Raw genomic sequence first — 14057 nt, 5'->3', positions numbered from 1 at the left:
AAAGCACTTTTGCATTAATTCAGCAGTATGAAATTATGTTCCTCCTATCTATATGGCTCCTTTTTGAATTATCAGATGTTTGCCTAAATAATGTCTGATATTTAAAATGTAAGGGGAAAAATTTCATTACCTAGAGGTTAAAAAATTACATTTTTATACTAAAAAAGACATAGCAGAATTGTTGAACGACGTGATCTAATTATATTACTTCACTGCTGTTTTCCTTGTTTTTAAAGCGATACTTTAAAAGATGATGTATTTCAAAGCTGATAGTCTAGTGCAGCAAGGCTAACTTCTACCAATACCTAAGAAAAATACACTTCAAAAGTAATTGCAATGTACTAGCATCTGTTTTAGTAGCAAAATTGTCAAGTAAACTTAAATGCCTGAAGGGAATTGTAATGAATTGAGATTTTTGTTCTAATGACAGAACATAATAGTTTACAGGTCTGGTAAAAGTAAACCTAGTAAATCAGTAACCTGTACCAGCTTATGTCTGTTTTTCACACTGCAGACCAGAAGCTGTGGGAAAGATTTGGTTAGTAAGCATATCACCTGCAAGAATTTAATGTTATGATAGTGCCTGGAGGAATCCAGAAGACTGAATTGCATTCAAAGCATAATGTGGGAGCTGGGTTTTCCTATTAGCTATTTTATGGGCCTCCATTTCCCCCTATGCAACCCAGCACAAACTTACCATAATTATATATAAAACGGTTGAAACTGCCCTACAGCTATTTGCACAGCTATTATTTTTATAATAAATAGTAATTATTGCATATGGAAATAATAGTAAGCTGACAAAATAGGCATAAAACTGAAGAGAAACAAATTTAAACTTCAGCATAAAACTTATCTCAGTGCTCCCTCCACTGCCACTTTGTACTTGCCTGGCTGTGTCTCTTTGATGTAGAAAATATTTCCTTGGAATCTTTTGATATGAAGCTCTATTCATCAGAATGTGCTTGTTAAGAATGTTTCAGCCAGCATTAACTATGTGCATTGAGTCAATCTGTTATCCACCTTGGGGTTGTATGTAGAAGCCTGGTGTTAGAAACTTCATTGCAGTTTACTCTTCACAGAATCACAGAATGGCTGAGGTTGGAAGGGACCTCTGGAGGTCATCTTGCCCAACCCCCCTGCTCAAGCAAGGCCAGCTAGAACAGGTTGCCCAGGACTATGTCCAGATGGCTTTTGAATATCTCCAAGGAGGGAGACTCCACAACCTCTCTGGGCAACCTGTGCCAGTGCTCAGGCACCCTCACAGTGAAAAAGTGTTTCCTGATGTTCAGATGGACCCTTCTGTGTTTCAGTATGTGCTCATTGCCTCTTGTCCTGTCACTGGGCACCACTGAGAAGAGTCTGGCTCCATCCTCTTTGTACCATCGCTTCAGTGATACACAATGATCATCATCTCATCTCTTCCTCTTATGAGAGACCCTTAATCCTCTTAGTGGCCCTTTACTGGACTCCCTTCAGTAACTTCATATTGCTTTTGTACTGAGGAGCCCAGATCTGGGCAAAGTACTCCAAGTGTGGCCTTACCAGTGGTTATTCTTGTGGCCTTATTTTTTGTCTTGCTGCATTTTGCTGTCTATTCTAAGAAACTACAAGTGAAAATTAGACTGGTGTGTGTTATTGGCTGGCTTAGGATGGGTAGCAATCCTTCACTACTGATAATTAGGTATGCACATACCTTTACAATGTTAATAAATAATAACAAATTGTGAAAATACTATGTTTTATCAGTAAATCACAGTGTACCTTACAGGAGAAAATTTTTCTCCGTTGTCTCCCTTTTAAATGGAAAAATAAGATAAGTGTATCTATGGTCAGTCAGAAGTCTGTGAAAATGGTGGCTTGCTGTTCTATTCTGTATTTTCTATAAAGTATTTTGAGCTGTTTGAGAGAGGAATCCTACATACTGATAGATTTTTTTTTTTTTTTTTAATTTATTACAAAGCGTGGCCCCTTTTCATTTCTGTAGGTCTTCAGTTTTTCTCTAACTGCTTGTGTCACTCCTCTCTAGCTACTATGTAGCTGGTATCTTTTTCTTCATGTCACCTCTCCTATCAGCTTTGACCTATTGATATACTTCACCTGCTCTCTGCTCTTCCTCCAGAAATCAATTTCGATGAAAATAAAGTAATTTGACCTGGTCTCCGATTCATTTCTGTGAGAAGACAGAGTTATTTTAAGACTCAAGTTTTTTACAGATCTATTGAACATTTCCAGTTCAGTAGCTAGTTTTATTTATCTTAACACCTCATTCAGAAAAATTAGATATATTCAGTGTTATGAGTGTGTTAATGGAAAACTGGTAACTCCACATGAAAGACCTATTTGGAAATAATCTCAGGAATAAACGTTTTCTTCTTATAAGAAGAGCAGTTCTCAGGGTAGAACTGTCAATTGTTTCTTCAGATTTACTTCGCAAATTTGTGTATGTTTCCTACATTAAATTTGTCTTTTTGTTTACCTTCCTATATGTATGGACAAAACTGCGCAGAGGTGTGCTGGAAGAACTCCCAAAAACTCTAACTGACTTTGAAGAACTACTTATTCCAAATTCCTGCTTTCTTTTATTGTATGTCTTACCAGTCTACTTATTCTGCTACACAAATTCACTTACAGTCATGCTTGCTGACCATATCTTTAAATGCCTGTAAAATAAAATACTTTATTCTCCACTTGAATTTTTTCCTTTATTCATGATTCTTGAAAATGATGTTGTATTGCTTCTGTATGTACATTCCAACTTCTATAGCCAGAAGGGTGATAAATACCTATGTTTATTGTTACTTTACAGCAGATTTCTAAAACCTTATCATAGTACCTGAACAGATTTTGTTTTTCATTTCAGCATTAAGATTCCTGACATGAATATTTCCCCATCTTCTCCCTGTAGCTCTCACCTCTCAGTATTCTTGTTTCACTGAACATCCCTTATTGGCACTTCTTTTTTTTTTTTTTGTGGAATTCCATTACAATACAACATTGCTCAGAGTTGGGGGGAAAAAGCATAGATTAGCAGGTGGTCGAGATTTTATTAGACCCTTTTTAGCTGTGTAGTTATTAGGAGTGTAAAATGGTCTGCCACACAGAGATTGTTGAATATCAAACTTACGAAACAGTAGCATTTGCAAAAAGACCAGAAAACAAATGAGCCTTGACAGACTCCATAGTTAATTTTTTAATAAGTTTTAATTTTTTTTTTTTGGAAGAAAGGAAGCAGTCTAGATTAATTAAGGAGGTCAGTTGCTACTTAGGTCATATACCATCCACATAAATTAACTTTCGCTGGTATTTCTCAGGTCAGTGGAATGTAAAAAAGAATTTCTTGCCATCCAACCACAGAAGTGGGGTATGTGATGCCATGTATGTTTTAGCTTATTGTGTAACACTGCAAGTTTGAAAGGGGAGTTAGCTGCTCAAGGTCATGGGTGGAAAAATCATTAATTTCGTAATTCTCAGTGTCAATATTTTTAAATAAAACTGAATGTTCCGTAAGTTATGAAAAAGAATAAGAAGTGAAAAATTAATTGCGTTAACCTAAGATGTACATTTTGTACAAACTGTGACTAGGAGTACATTGTTTAGAGTGTGTCTTTCATTAATACAGCACTAAAGTAAATGGCTGCAACAATTTTCAGATCAAAATGCAGCCTATGTTGCACAAGACCAGTGGCCAGCGAAACAGATGGGAGTTCCTTTGTTCAGTTGGTAGGTATTGGATCATACTGATTATGCCATATTCAGTTTGGAGTGAGATTAAGTGCCAGAGGTAGTCTTATGCTGATTAAAACCGTATTACCAGCTATGTAAATTTTTCCCAGAAAAAAATTCCAGTTCAGTTTCTGAATTTAAGTTCCATCTTGCAAATAGAAAGACGTTATAAAGATAGTTTTTGTTTCTTTTTTTAAAATTCAAATGTACTTCAAGGGCAGCATGGTTTAATACATACTCAAAACATCTTAATAAAATGGATGCTGCATAATCTGAAAGCTGCCACAGGATGACAACAGAAAAATATCTGGGGGTTTTGTTTCAGTTTTTTTTTGTTTGTTTTGGGTTTTTTTTTAGTAATGATGTGGCTTATTTACTTGCTAGGTGCAATTAAAGGCAGTAAAGTAATGGGTGAAGTATTACTCAGAGGTTTTGTTTACCTGTCTGGTTCATTGGGAAGTAGAGACTACTTAATGTTGTATAGGTTTTTATGTTCATAGCAATAAAATATTCTAAATAAGTCTTTCCAGACTTTTCTAACAAATAAGAGACACAAAAATCTAACCTAATTTCGTTTGTAATTCATTTCTCTGAGAAATGGCGTTATCTTTCTGTTTCTGGTTATATGAGAGGCCTTGAATATAACCTATTAAAGAGTAAACTTCCAATTACAGTCTGTGTGCATGTGTGCATGTATATGGATGCTACATACACATGCACACACACATATATATGTATAGTATGAGTTTATATAACAGGGTATGTTGTGTGTGCGTGTGTAATGAATGCTAAAAAAAATAGTACCCCATAGTGGAGATGAGTGACGACAAGTATTACAGTTTAAATTGTTCCTCTTAGAGTTAATGAAATTAATGAACTACTTACTATTTAAAATTATTTAGTCACATAAGAAAGATGCAGGACTTCACTTTACCTCAATAATATATGTAACAATTATATATGTATCTCTAATGTATGCAATTTCAATGTCAAGTCTTTGGCCTAAATGTCTTTTCCAAAATCTGTTTGAAAACACCAAAAAAAAAAAAAAAAATCAGTCTATAGTAGAGATCAAAAGGTGGCAACTCGAAGACTGTACTTGATTAGCTTGCTATAAAGACTTTACTTCAGCAAGTTTAGAAATCTCTTAATTGTACTATTTCCCTTTTCACCACCTTAAAACTCAGCATTATCAAGTATTTTATTCTGTCACACTGATTTAAAAAAGAAAAAGGAGTGTATATCCACTTTAAAGCTCATTCATAGCCATGATCTATGTCATAAGTCACAGAATACTGAATCGTTGAGGTTGGAAAGGACCTGCGGAGATCATCAAGTCCAACACCTCTGCTCAGAGTAGGTTCAGCCAGAGCAGATTGCTCAGGACACCATCCAGTCAGGGTTTGAATATCTCCAAGGATGGAGACTCCACAACCTCTCTGGGCAACCTGTTCCAGTGTTTACCATGCTCGCAGTAAAAAAGTTTTTTTTTCCTCACATTTAAACAGAATTTCCTGTATTTCAATTCCTGTCAATTTCCTCTTGTCCTCTTTGTACTTTGTACTTTCCTGTCACATATATATATTGATGATTCCCCTTGAGACTTTTTTTCTTGGACACGTCTTTCCTTGGACACATCAATGCCAATAAATTGAAAAAAGTCTGCTGTTCTTGAAGTGAATGTAATTTTCATATTTCAAAACTAGCAGACATATTGATCCAACAGTTGAGAAGATCTCCTAAAATAGTTCATATTATTATATCACAAGATTCTGAATCTTTGCCATTTAGTGACGGCTATAAATACGTTCGGAGCTTCAATGTTATACATCAAATAAGATCATATACCTTCTCTTCTGTTTTGTCAATGATGTTAGAGAACAAATACGATGTTCATGGTGTCATTCTAAAAGACAGGAAAGCAATAATACATAGAAAAGAACCTTTTGCTTTTGAACCTGAAGATGTTTCATTTTACTGTGACTAATACAGCTCTAGGAAAAGTAGTTACTGCACTGACAAGTTATGAAGAATGGATTTATATTATTTTCATACAGGGAAATAGCATGTATCTCAAAAACAAATTAGTAAACATTAAGTATGGATTTTTAAAGTTAAAATACATGTGTGTTCAAACACACTTTTCATCCTGTTTCACCTGCTTTGCTGATCTGTTCTTACACTGTTTAATTTGTTTTTACAGTATGTTCCTCCGGACCTTTGCATCTGTAATTTCGTCCTTGAACAGTCCCTATCTGTCAGAGCCCTTCAAGAAATGCTGGCCAACACAGGAGATAATGCTAGTGAAGGGGTAAGTAAATTGACATCAAAGAATACTGAATTTCTGAATGTGGATTGTTCTCATGTCTTTCCTTGCTCCAGGATTTTCTGGGAGAGGGGCCTCATGCCATAGCAGATTCTTCAGTTTTCCTCTTTTCCTGGGATGTTATTGCTCCACTACTATAATCATATTCATTTCTCTTTAGCATTGAGGAGCAGGTGCAGTTAGTCTTTTGAAAGATTTACAAAAAACAGAAACATCATCTTCAGAGATCATTTATTACCATCAGTCCAGAACTGGATACTGAAAAAGGAGTAAGAGGACCCTTGGACTGAGTCTGGCTTTTATGAACCTGAGGAGAGTATATGAAATAGGTTTTGTCTGAAACATAAATCATTGCCATAAAAGCACTATTGTATTATAGTGCTATTTATTAATGGGGAAAGCAAAATGATTTTCTCATCATGTAAATATTCTATCTCATTTCACTGAGCTAAGAAAGTATTTCAGGTATTTCGATTTAATTTGATTTATCCTCACATGAAGCTAGTAGCTAGCAATTAAGTCCTTTCAATGAAAAAAAGTGACAAATTTAGATCTATTTTAGTTCAGATATAAAAATACAATATTTTTCTTTGTAGTTGTGTAACTAAACTGTTTCAGTATAATTTCAAGTTATTTAATCAGTAGTAACAAGCAAGAACTGTTGGATAGAAATAGTTATTTCAGAATTCTCTTCTTTGCATTTCTTAATCTTTTACTATATTAGCACAAGCATACTTAGTGGAATGCTTACAGTATAGTGTAAAGTGACTTTGCAGTCAAGCGAAACGTTGTAACTATGCTTGCATTTCATATTACTAAAGTTTCAATTGAATTATCACTTCAAATCTAAGATATATTAAGAGTGACTGAAAGAGGAGCAATCAGGATGCCAAAAAATACCCTGTACTTTATTATACATTATTTATTATTGACAAAGTTATTTAAGAACTGTATTTTTCATAGAACTTCTAAGCTATTTGTTTGGCAAAAGGTGATGCTGTTATAAGTAAAAATTAAGCCTAATCCAAGCCCCAGATACAGATTTGCCTGTATTTTCAACCATCTGCATGAACAACAATCATTTTTCAATGATCAGCTGAACCTCATTGCTAGTTGTTGAGATGAGACAGACTTACCTCTCATCTACGCACTAATACTTCTGGAAATTTTAGAAGTTACACTTGCTGTTGCATCTGTGAATCACTTGTAAGTAGGTAATTTAGGTAAATTGTCTAGTTCTATGTACTTAGGTAGAGCTTGTACTCTGAAAGTAAATGAAATTGACCTACGGTCTCCACTCGCTTGGCTGCTGCTCTGTTATATGCATGTGTATAAGTTTTAGGAATTTAAAATAAAATGTGACATCACCTTTATTGTTTTCTTCTATTTGGTGAACAACTGAAATGTGAAAAAAACTGGAAATGCCACTTCTTAATGTATGGGGTGAAGTATTATTAACAAACAAATATTAAATAAGACTTTACAGTGTTTATTTGTTATGACAGATTCTGTAATTAAATTCTGGCACCCTGAAAACCACAAAACTTGTGTAAATAAAAATCTTCTGCATTTCACTCTCACTTAGAGTTACATTTGGTAGTAGTTGCATGTATGTCTCTTAAAGCTGACTAAACTTGAATTTGTTGTGTGCAACCTCAGTGAATTGATGTTTACCATACCTCTCAGATCTTTGCTGCCTGATCAGATCAGCTTGCTATTATCTTCTATGATGCTGTGCTTTAACTGATTTCCCAGCATAGTCCAGAAGCCTGGGTGGAAGACTTATCTTAATTTGATTGCTTTGACCCTAACTCTCCAATTTCAGCTGAATTGAATTGAATTTAACTTTTATTCTCTCACGAACAGAGCATGATAAAACTCTATGGCTTTACTTATTTTATGAGACTAAATGGCAACTAATTACAATGCAAATAATCTGCAGAGCTAGATAGTCTGTCAGTTTGCATTTTTATTTTATGTAGAACGAGAAAACTCATATTTTCTTTGAGTTGTAATTTTTCTTTTATTGTACTTACACACAGAGTTAAGACTCTGTCACATTAAGTAAAAGGAAAAATGGATGTCTGAGGAAGAAACAAAACATAAAAATACAAGTAATCTCAGTATTATCTAAAGAAATTTACTTAAAGATAACATTACACTAATTTTTTTTGTGAAATATAAATTTATGCTGAATTTGTTTCATGATGAGAGGGGTTTTTTTATTTCTTTCTGGGATTCATATACTGTGCATGCAGTTTTAGTGTTTTCTTCCTTTTTTAGTACAATCCTAGAAAAGAAAATGTGTGGGAGGAGGGGAATTTTATGATTTAAGTAAATATCCTAGAAGGGAGAATCAAAAGCATGTTTTATTTACTTGAGGCTAGTGTTTTGAATGTCATATCTATCTCTGCAGAAGTGATACATTCAAAATGCGTATTATTTTTCTAAAGATGAAAATGGCTATAGAAAAACTTTTTGATATTTCTTCTGTTGAATTATAAATTGCCATTCATTCTGCAATCTCTTCATTGTTGTGCAATAATTCACCATTTTAAAACACTTTTCAATTTTATCTATTTGTAAATCAGATGAATCAAAGTGCTACTTAAGCATTTGTTACTCAACAGTGAGTCATCTTTTTTGCAGGAAATGTAAGTGTAACTAGCTATGACTGGCTGTGCAATGATTGCTTATTGAAACTTTTAATGGTCTGTATACTCTAGGTAATAAGGAAGGAAAAAAAATTGTTTTTGAAAACATTTTTATTTTTCAAAAAGATAAAAGTAAAGTTGGTCAAATATATATCTTAATTTATAAAATTTTCATTTGAATTCAAACAATTTGCCAAAGCTTTATATCATCCCAAAGAAACTAACACTGATGATGGAACTTGCTTTTTTTAAATTAATTAATTGCTGCAAGCATTCAGGGTGAGCTGTGGAGTGTCTTATTTCTGAAGAAAGAAATCACACCTTTCAAGATGGCTTCTCAGTTATATAAAATTATAAAGATGTTTAGAATGCTTCTGGATTAAAATTCCTCATGATTTCATGCAGATCAGTAAATATTAAATGACTCAAAACTACGATTTCTTTTTATCTGAATAATGTGGCTGCAGAATTTAAATTTAAAAAAAGTAAGAGAAGGTTGCTATTTAAGAGTGATTGACAAGAAAGAGTGAAACTTCACAGTTGCATGCTTTCGCAATTTTATAATGCCGTCTTCATTACCTACCTTTCACTCTATTAAAGAATATTTTTTTTTTCTCTGTAAGCTTGTTTCTGTTGTGCTTTATGTGTGGAAATCATATCAGTTCAATTAGGATATATGTATTCAGGACATGTAGCACCAACGTATGTAAACCATATTCATATAGAAATGTATGTACTGTATGCATAGAGGGAGCATTCTTACTGTATGTTTTATGCTCTTTCAATCCTCTAAGGTAGGGGCAGTTCAGCAGGCTAAAATCACGGCATACTCATGACTGGTGAGGCTGCACCTGGAATACTGTGTTCAGTTTTGAGCGCCTCACTACAAGAAAGACACTGAGGTGCAGGAGCGTGCCCAAAGAAGGGCAATGAAGCTGGTGAAGGGTCTAGAGCGCAAGTCTTATGAGGAGCGGCTGAGGGAGCTGGGGTTGTTTAGTCTGGAGGAAAGGAGGCTGAGGGGAGACCTTGTTGCTCTCTACAGCTACCTGAACGGAGGTTGTAGCGAGGTGGGGGTTGGCCTCTTCTCCCTAGTAACAAGCGATAGGATGAGAGGAAATAACCTCAAGTTGCACCAGGGGAGGTTTAAATTGGATATTAGGAAAAACTTCTTCACTGAAAGGGTTGCCAGGCACTGGAACAGGCTGCCCAGGGAAGTGATTGAGTCGCCATCCCTGGAGGTATTGAAAAGGTGTGTAGATGTAGTGCTTAGGGACGTGGTTTAGTGGTGGACTTGGCAGTGCTAGGTTGACTGTTGGACTTGATGATCTTAAGCGTCTTTTCCAACCTAAATGATTCCATGATTCTATGTTGTATTATAATCAATGGATAGTGGCCATGAGTCTATAGGAGTGTAGTTTAGGATAAACTACAGAAAGTGTCTTAAAATGCCCTAAGATATTGTATACATTGTGAACGCTGTTTGCATAGTGTACATGGTGGAATAAAGTAATTTCTAATGAGAAATTTTCTTATGTGTTGAGAGAATTGTTGCAGATTCATACATTTAATACTCAAAACTTCAGTGATAGTCACCCAGTAGGTCTCCATCCGGTTGTTGTTTCATATGCATGAAACCAATGATTTATTATTTTATTTACTATTTTTAAAATTTCTTTCATAGTACAGTATTAAAATTAAGCTATGGTAGTAAGCGATACATAAGCATAAATAGCAAAATAGAGTAACTTTGTACAACTTGAACACATTTCAGGAATTAACTCTTTTGTACGAAATTGGGAAAGCATCTAAATAGCGTATAGACTAAATGATATAACCATGAAATTATCGGATACAAATTTTGGCCTTTAATATAATAAATAATTATTATTATAGTTTAGAAATCAAAATCCCTTAAATATTTTCTATCTTTTTATATCTTCCAAATTAAGAGAGAAATATGATAGTGAAATAACAAATATGGATTCTATATCAAAAATATGTCAACCTGAAAAGAGAAAGGGAAATAAATTGATGTCTTATAATCCCTTACTGTATTAATTCCATATTAATTTGTCATTCTTGTAGCCATCTTTCTTGTTTAGATTGCATGGGGATGAGACATATGCTGTAGAAAGATTGTGTATTGTATGTACTCAGAAAGACTTCAGTATTTCAGTTAACATTTTCTCATCACGTCCTGCTATTTGATTCACAGGTGTTAAATTCTTCCTTCATTTTTACTTTTTGAGAAGTAGAACCACCTTTATTTTTCTCTGTAACTTAGTGGCAGGATAACCACTACCTACTGGCTTATTCTGTACTCCAGATCTTTAACTGGCCTATGGCACAGCTCAGGGAAGCTCCGGTCTTGCAATGTCAGCCATTGCATACATGGTTTTCAGACCTCATTGTTATTGACCTCTTGTTTTCCACTGTTTTCTCCAGTTTAAAGTGTAATTTTTGATTTTTGCAATTACATTGCTTTCTAGAAAATGGAACTCTTGATGAAAAAACCATTTGCTTAGGGAAAGTAAGATTCATTTAAACACTTCTAGGGCTCCTAAGCAATAACACAATTTTTAGTATTTCAAAAATATTCACCCAAAACTTAGCCAAAAGATTTAATCTGAGATTACTAGTAATAGATGAATATTTATATTTGGGTTTGGCAGTAGAGGACAAATAATCTCTTCAGTAAAAATTATCATACTGTTGCTTTGGGGGCAGTGGACAATAAAAAAAGAACATGTAGTCTGTTGTACCGTATTTATCTCAAAACTACCCTGCCCTGCATTTATTTTGAAGCTGGGTGCCATCCATTGGGGAAATTGTAATAGGAAAACAGCAGTTCACATAAATAGCAAGGATGAAATAAAAAAATGAAAGCCTGAATAATAACGCAAAAAACTATTTTTCTGGACCACAAGGATTTGTTACGTTCAGAGAAGGTGGACTCTTAATTAGCTTCTGTCAACAAGCTCTTGGTAAAATGGATGGGTTATTTTTTAAGTTAAAATTAACTGATTCTGTTTGGAGACATATGTCAAATATTTTGTATTACGAGGCACTATGTTTAGCACCGTGAAAGCAAATTGATATGGTAATAAATAATTTCTAAACTAAATTTCAGAAAAAGCTGGTTTTGAGATGAATAATACAAAATGCTGTCTTTTAATAGTTTTTATATATGTAGATAAAAATGACAGCGTGAAATGTAGGAATGCACATCTTAAAATGTTCATTTACATTCTGTTCTCAATAAAAAGGCATTGCTAAGAATAGAATTTGGCCTCATATAATTAACCTTAATCTTTTATTGGTTCCACCAGTCTTGTCATTCCATTGAATGGTTTGCTTTCCATATTAAATTTAGTTTGGAATAGAGTCCTGCTGTTAGTTTCAGATTTTTCTAGAGGAAGAACATAGCTTATTCGATTTTGGGGTTTTGTTGTTTTGTTGTGCTTTTTTTTTTTTTTTTTAATGAGTCAGCCTTAAAATTACAAGTGATTCACTTAAAAGCTTTCAGTAAAAAAACCAGCTTGAGGTATTTTATTGCTTTTTCTCAGTATGCATATATTTCTTACAAACTGACTATGTGGAATTTTCTTCTGACAACTTGTCTGTAATTACAGTTGATTTTGCTGTTAAGATTTTCCTCGTTGATTTTAAAAAAAAGTTGTAATTTATAAAAGAGGTATTATATACACTGTTACATGATGTTTTTCTGGTTTTCTTCCTCAAGCAGTGATAAGTTCCTGCAGGATATATTGTTAAAACCATTTTTTATGGACGACATATTTTGGAGGAGCTTGTGGATTTTTTTTATTTATTGTTTCTGATCAGACTTTTATAATGATATCTAAAAATATGCTATGTTCTCTGAATGCCCAGCAATAACTGTGTAATATTTGTCACCAATTTTTTCCAATAATCTAACACATTTTTTATGTGGGTCCAAAAATCATTATCCAGGAGTTTGGGGTTTTTTTAGGTTGCTACTGGGTGTACTGAGAAATTTTACATAATTATATGGATCATATTGTGAAAGAGATTATACATAGTATCCATATAATTCTGAGAATTTTCTCAATAAAATTTACTACATAAAATTACATAAGATTTTCTACTGTCTGTTAACAGCATTAAGTTCCAGTGTAACCAGCTCCCAAATCCCTGTTTTTTAATGTCTTTGTTATTAGCTAGAAAAATAGAAGTAGGATTTTTATTTCATTGCAGTCGTAATAAAAGACCTCTGCTGAATTGCTTTTAGATTTTTATTCCTTCTGTTTGGACAAATAATATTTCATTTTTAATCCTTTGAATTAGTATTAAGTATTCTATATGTTGAGCTACAGAATGTAGTAGTTTCCTTGTCTTGATGTCTTCTAAGTTGGGATTCTGTAGAACACAAGTTGTACATAGCTTGTAAACCTATTGACCTAATTGGTAATTTAACTCGTGTATTGTTCATAGAGTGCAAAATCATTTGCCTACACATGTAGAACCATTATTTGAGTTCCTGGAACTACCTTTAATTGTCTTGGTCCCTTCCACGTGAATCCAAGGAAAAGAACTGCCCTTAAAGGCAGTCCTTTTTAGCAATATGTAACATACTAGAGACGATCCCCATTCTATTTTGGCAAATAATCTCATATTTAATGATTGCCCCTAAATATACCTGAAACAAGAAGGCTGTAAAGTAAATGCTCTTTTAAATGGAAAAAAAGCTCTGTGTGTGGGGGGGAACGGTTTCAAGCAGTTACATGAGAAGTTAGATATTCTTAAGTCAGCAATGTCTAGCTTGTTATCAGAACCCTGATGTTCGACCTTTTGTTATTACTCAAGACTTACTGGGTGCAAATGTTATGATCTGGACTGAGAGAAAAAAAAAGAAGTATCATGTTGCCCGCCATAATATAATTAGTATTAACATTAATCATGATATACATAATTCTGCAAAATTTGGAGATCACTTTCCTAAAAAAGTGCTTCATACAATCTGGGATCGAGGATCTAAAAAAAAAAAAATTTCTTAGTTTCAGTGGAAAGCACCACAATAAATCAAGAATTTAATTTCTTGGTCGTATTATTTATTTAAGTTTGAATAGGCTTGTTATTTATAAATAGCTAGGAAATAAGGCGGTAGATGCAGAAAAAGCCTGAGAGAGGCAGACTTGAAAACCTATAAAGGCTGTTGTCGTTCCATATGTAACCTTCTTGTTAAGATTCTTCTCTTGGAATTTATTGTCGTCTTGTCACCAAAAGGAGCTCAAAAGATGTGTGTTAAATTCTCTGAAGGAAGCTTATGGAAAATCCAGTTTTGCCTTGCCATGATCTTGTAATAAATTTCC

The 14057-nt window shown here is 33.9% G+C and overlaps 1 protein-coding gene across 1 annotated transcript in view; it reads left to right on the top strand.

Annotated features, from left to right (window-relative positions):
• The window catches only part of RYR3 (ryanodine receptor 3), a 254392-nt gene that overhangs the window by 55097 nt on the left and 185238 nt on the right, over positions 1-14057 (top strand). Inside the window, exon 3 of the mRNA XM_087746608.1 lies at positions 5930-6037. Within this exon, the coding sequence (XP_087602734.1) occupies positions 5930-6037 (108 nt within the window). The remainder of the gene's footprint in view (positions 1-5929; positions 6038-14057) is intronic.

The sequence above is a fragment of the Nipponia nippon genome, unplaced genomic scaffold (genome assembly GCF_047370975.1).
Source record: "Nipponia nippon isolate SJK-2023a ecotype South Korea unplaced genomic scaffold, ASM4737097v1 scaffold_10, whole genome shotgun sequence".
Taxonomy (NCBI): Eukaryota; Metazoa; Chordata; class Aves; order Pelecaniformes; family Threskiornithidae; genus Nipponia; species Nipponia nippon.
The sequence above is the reverse complement of the archived record's forward strand: the minus strand, read 5'-3'. Positions and strand labels throughout refer to the sequence as shown.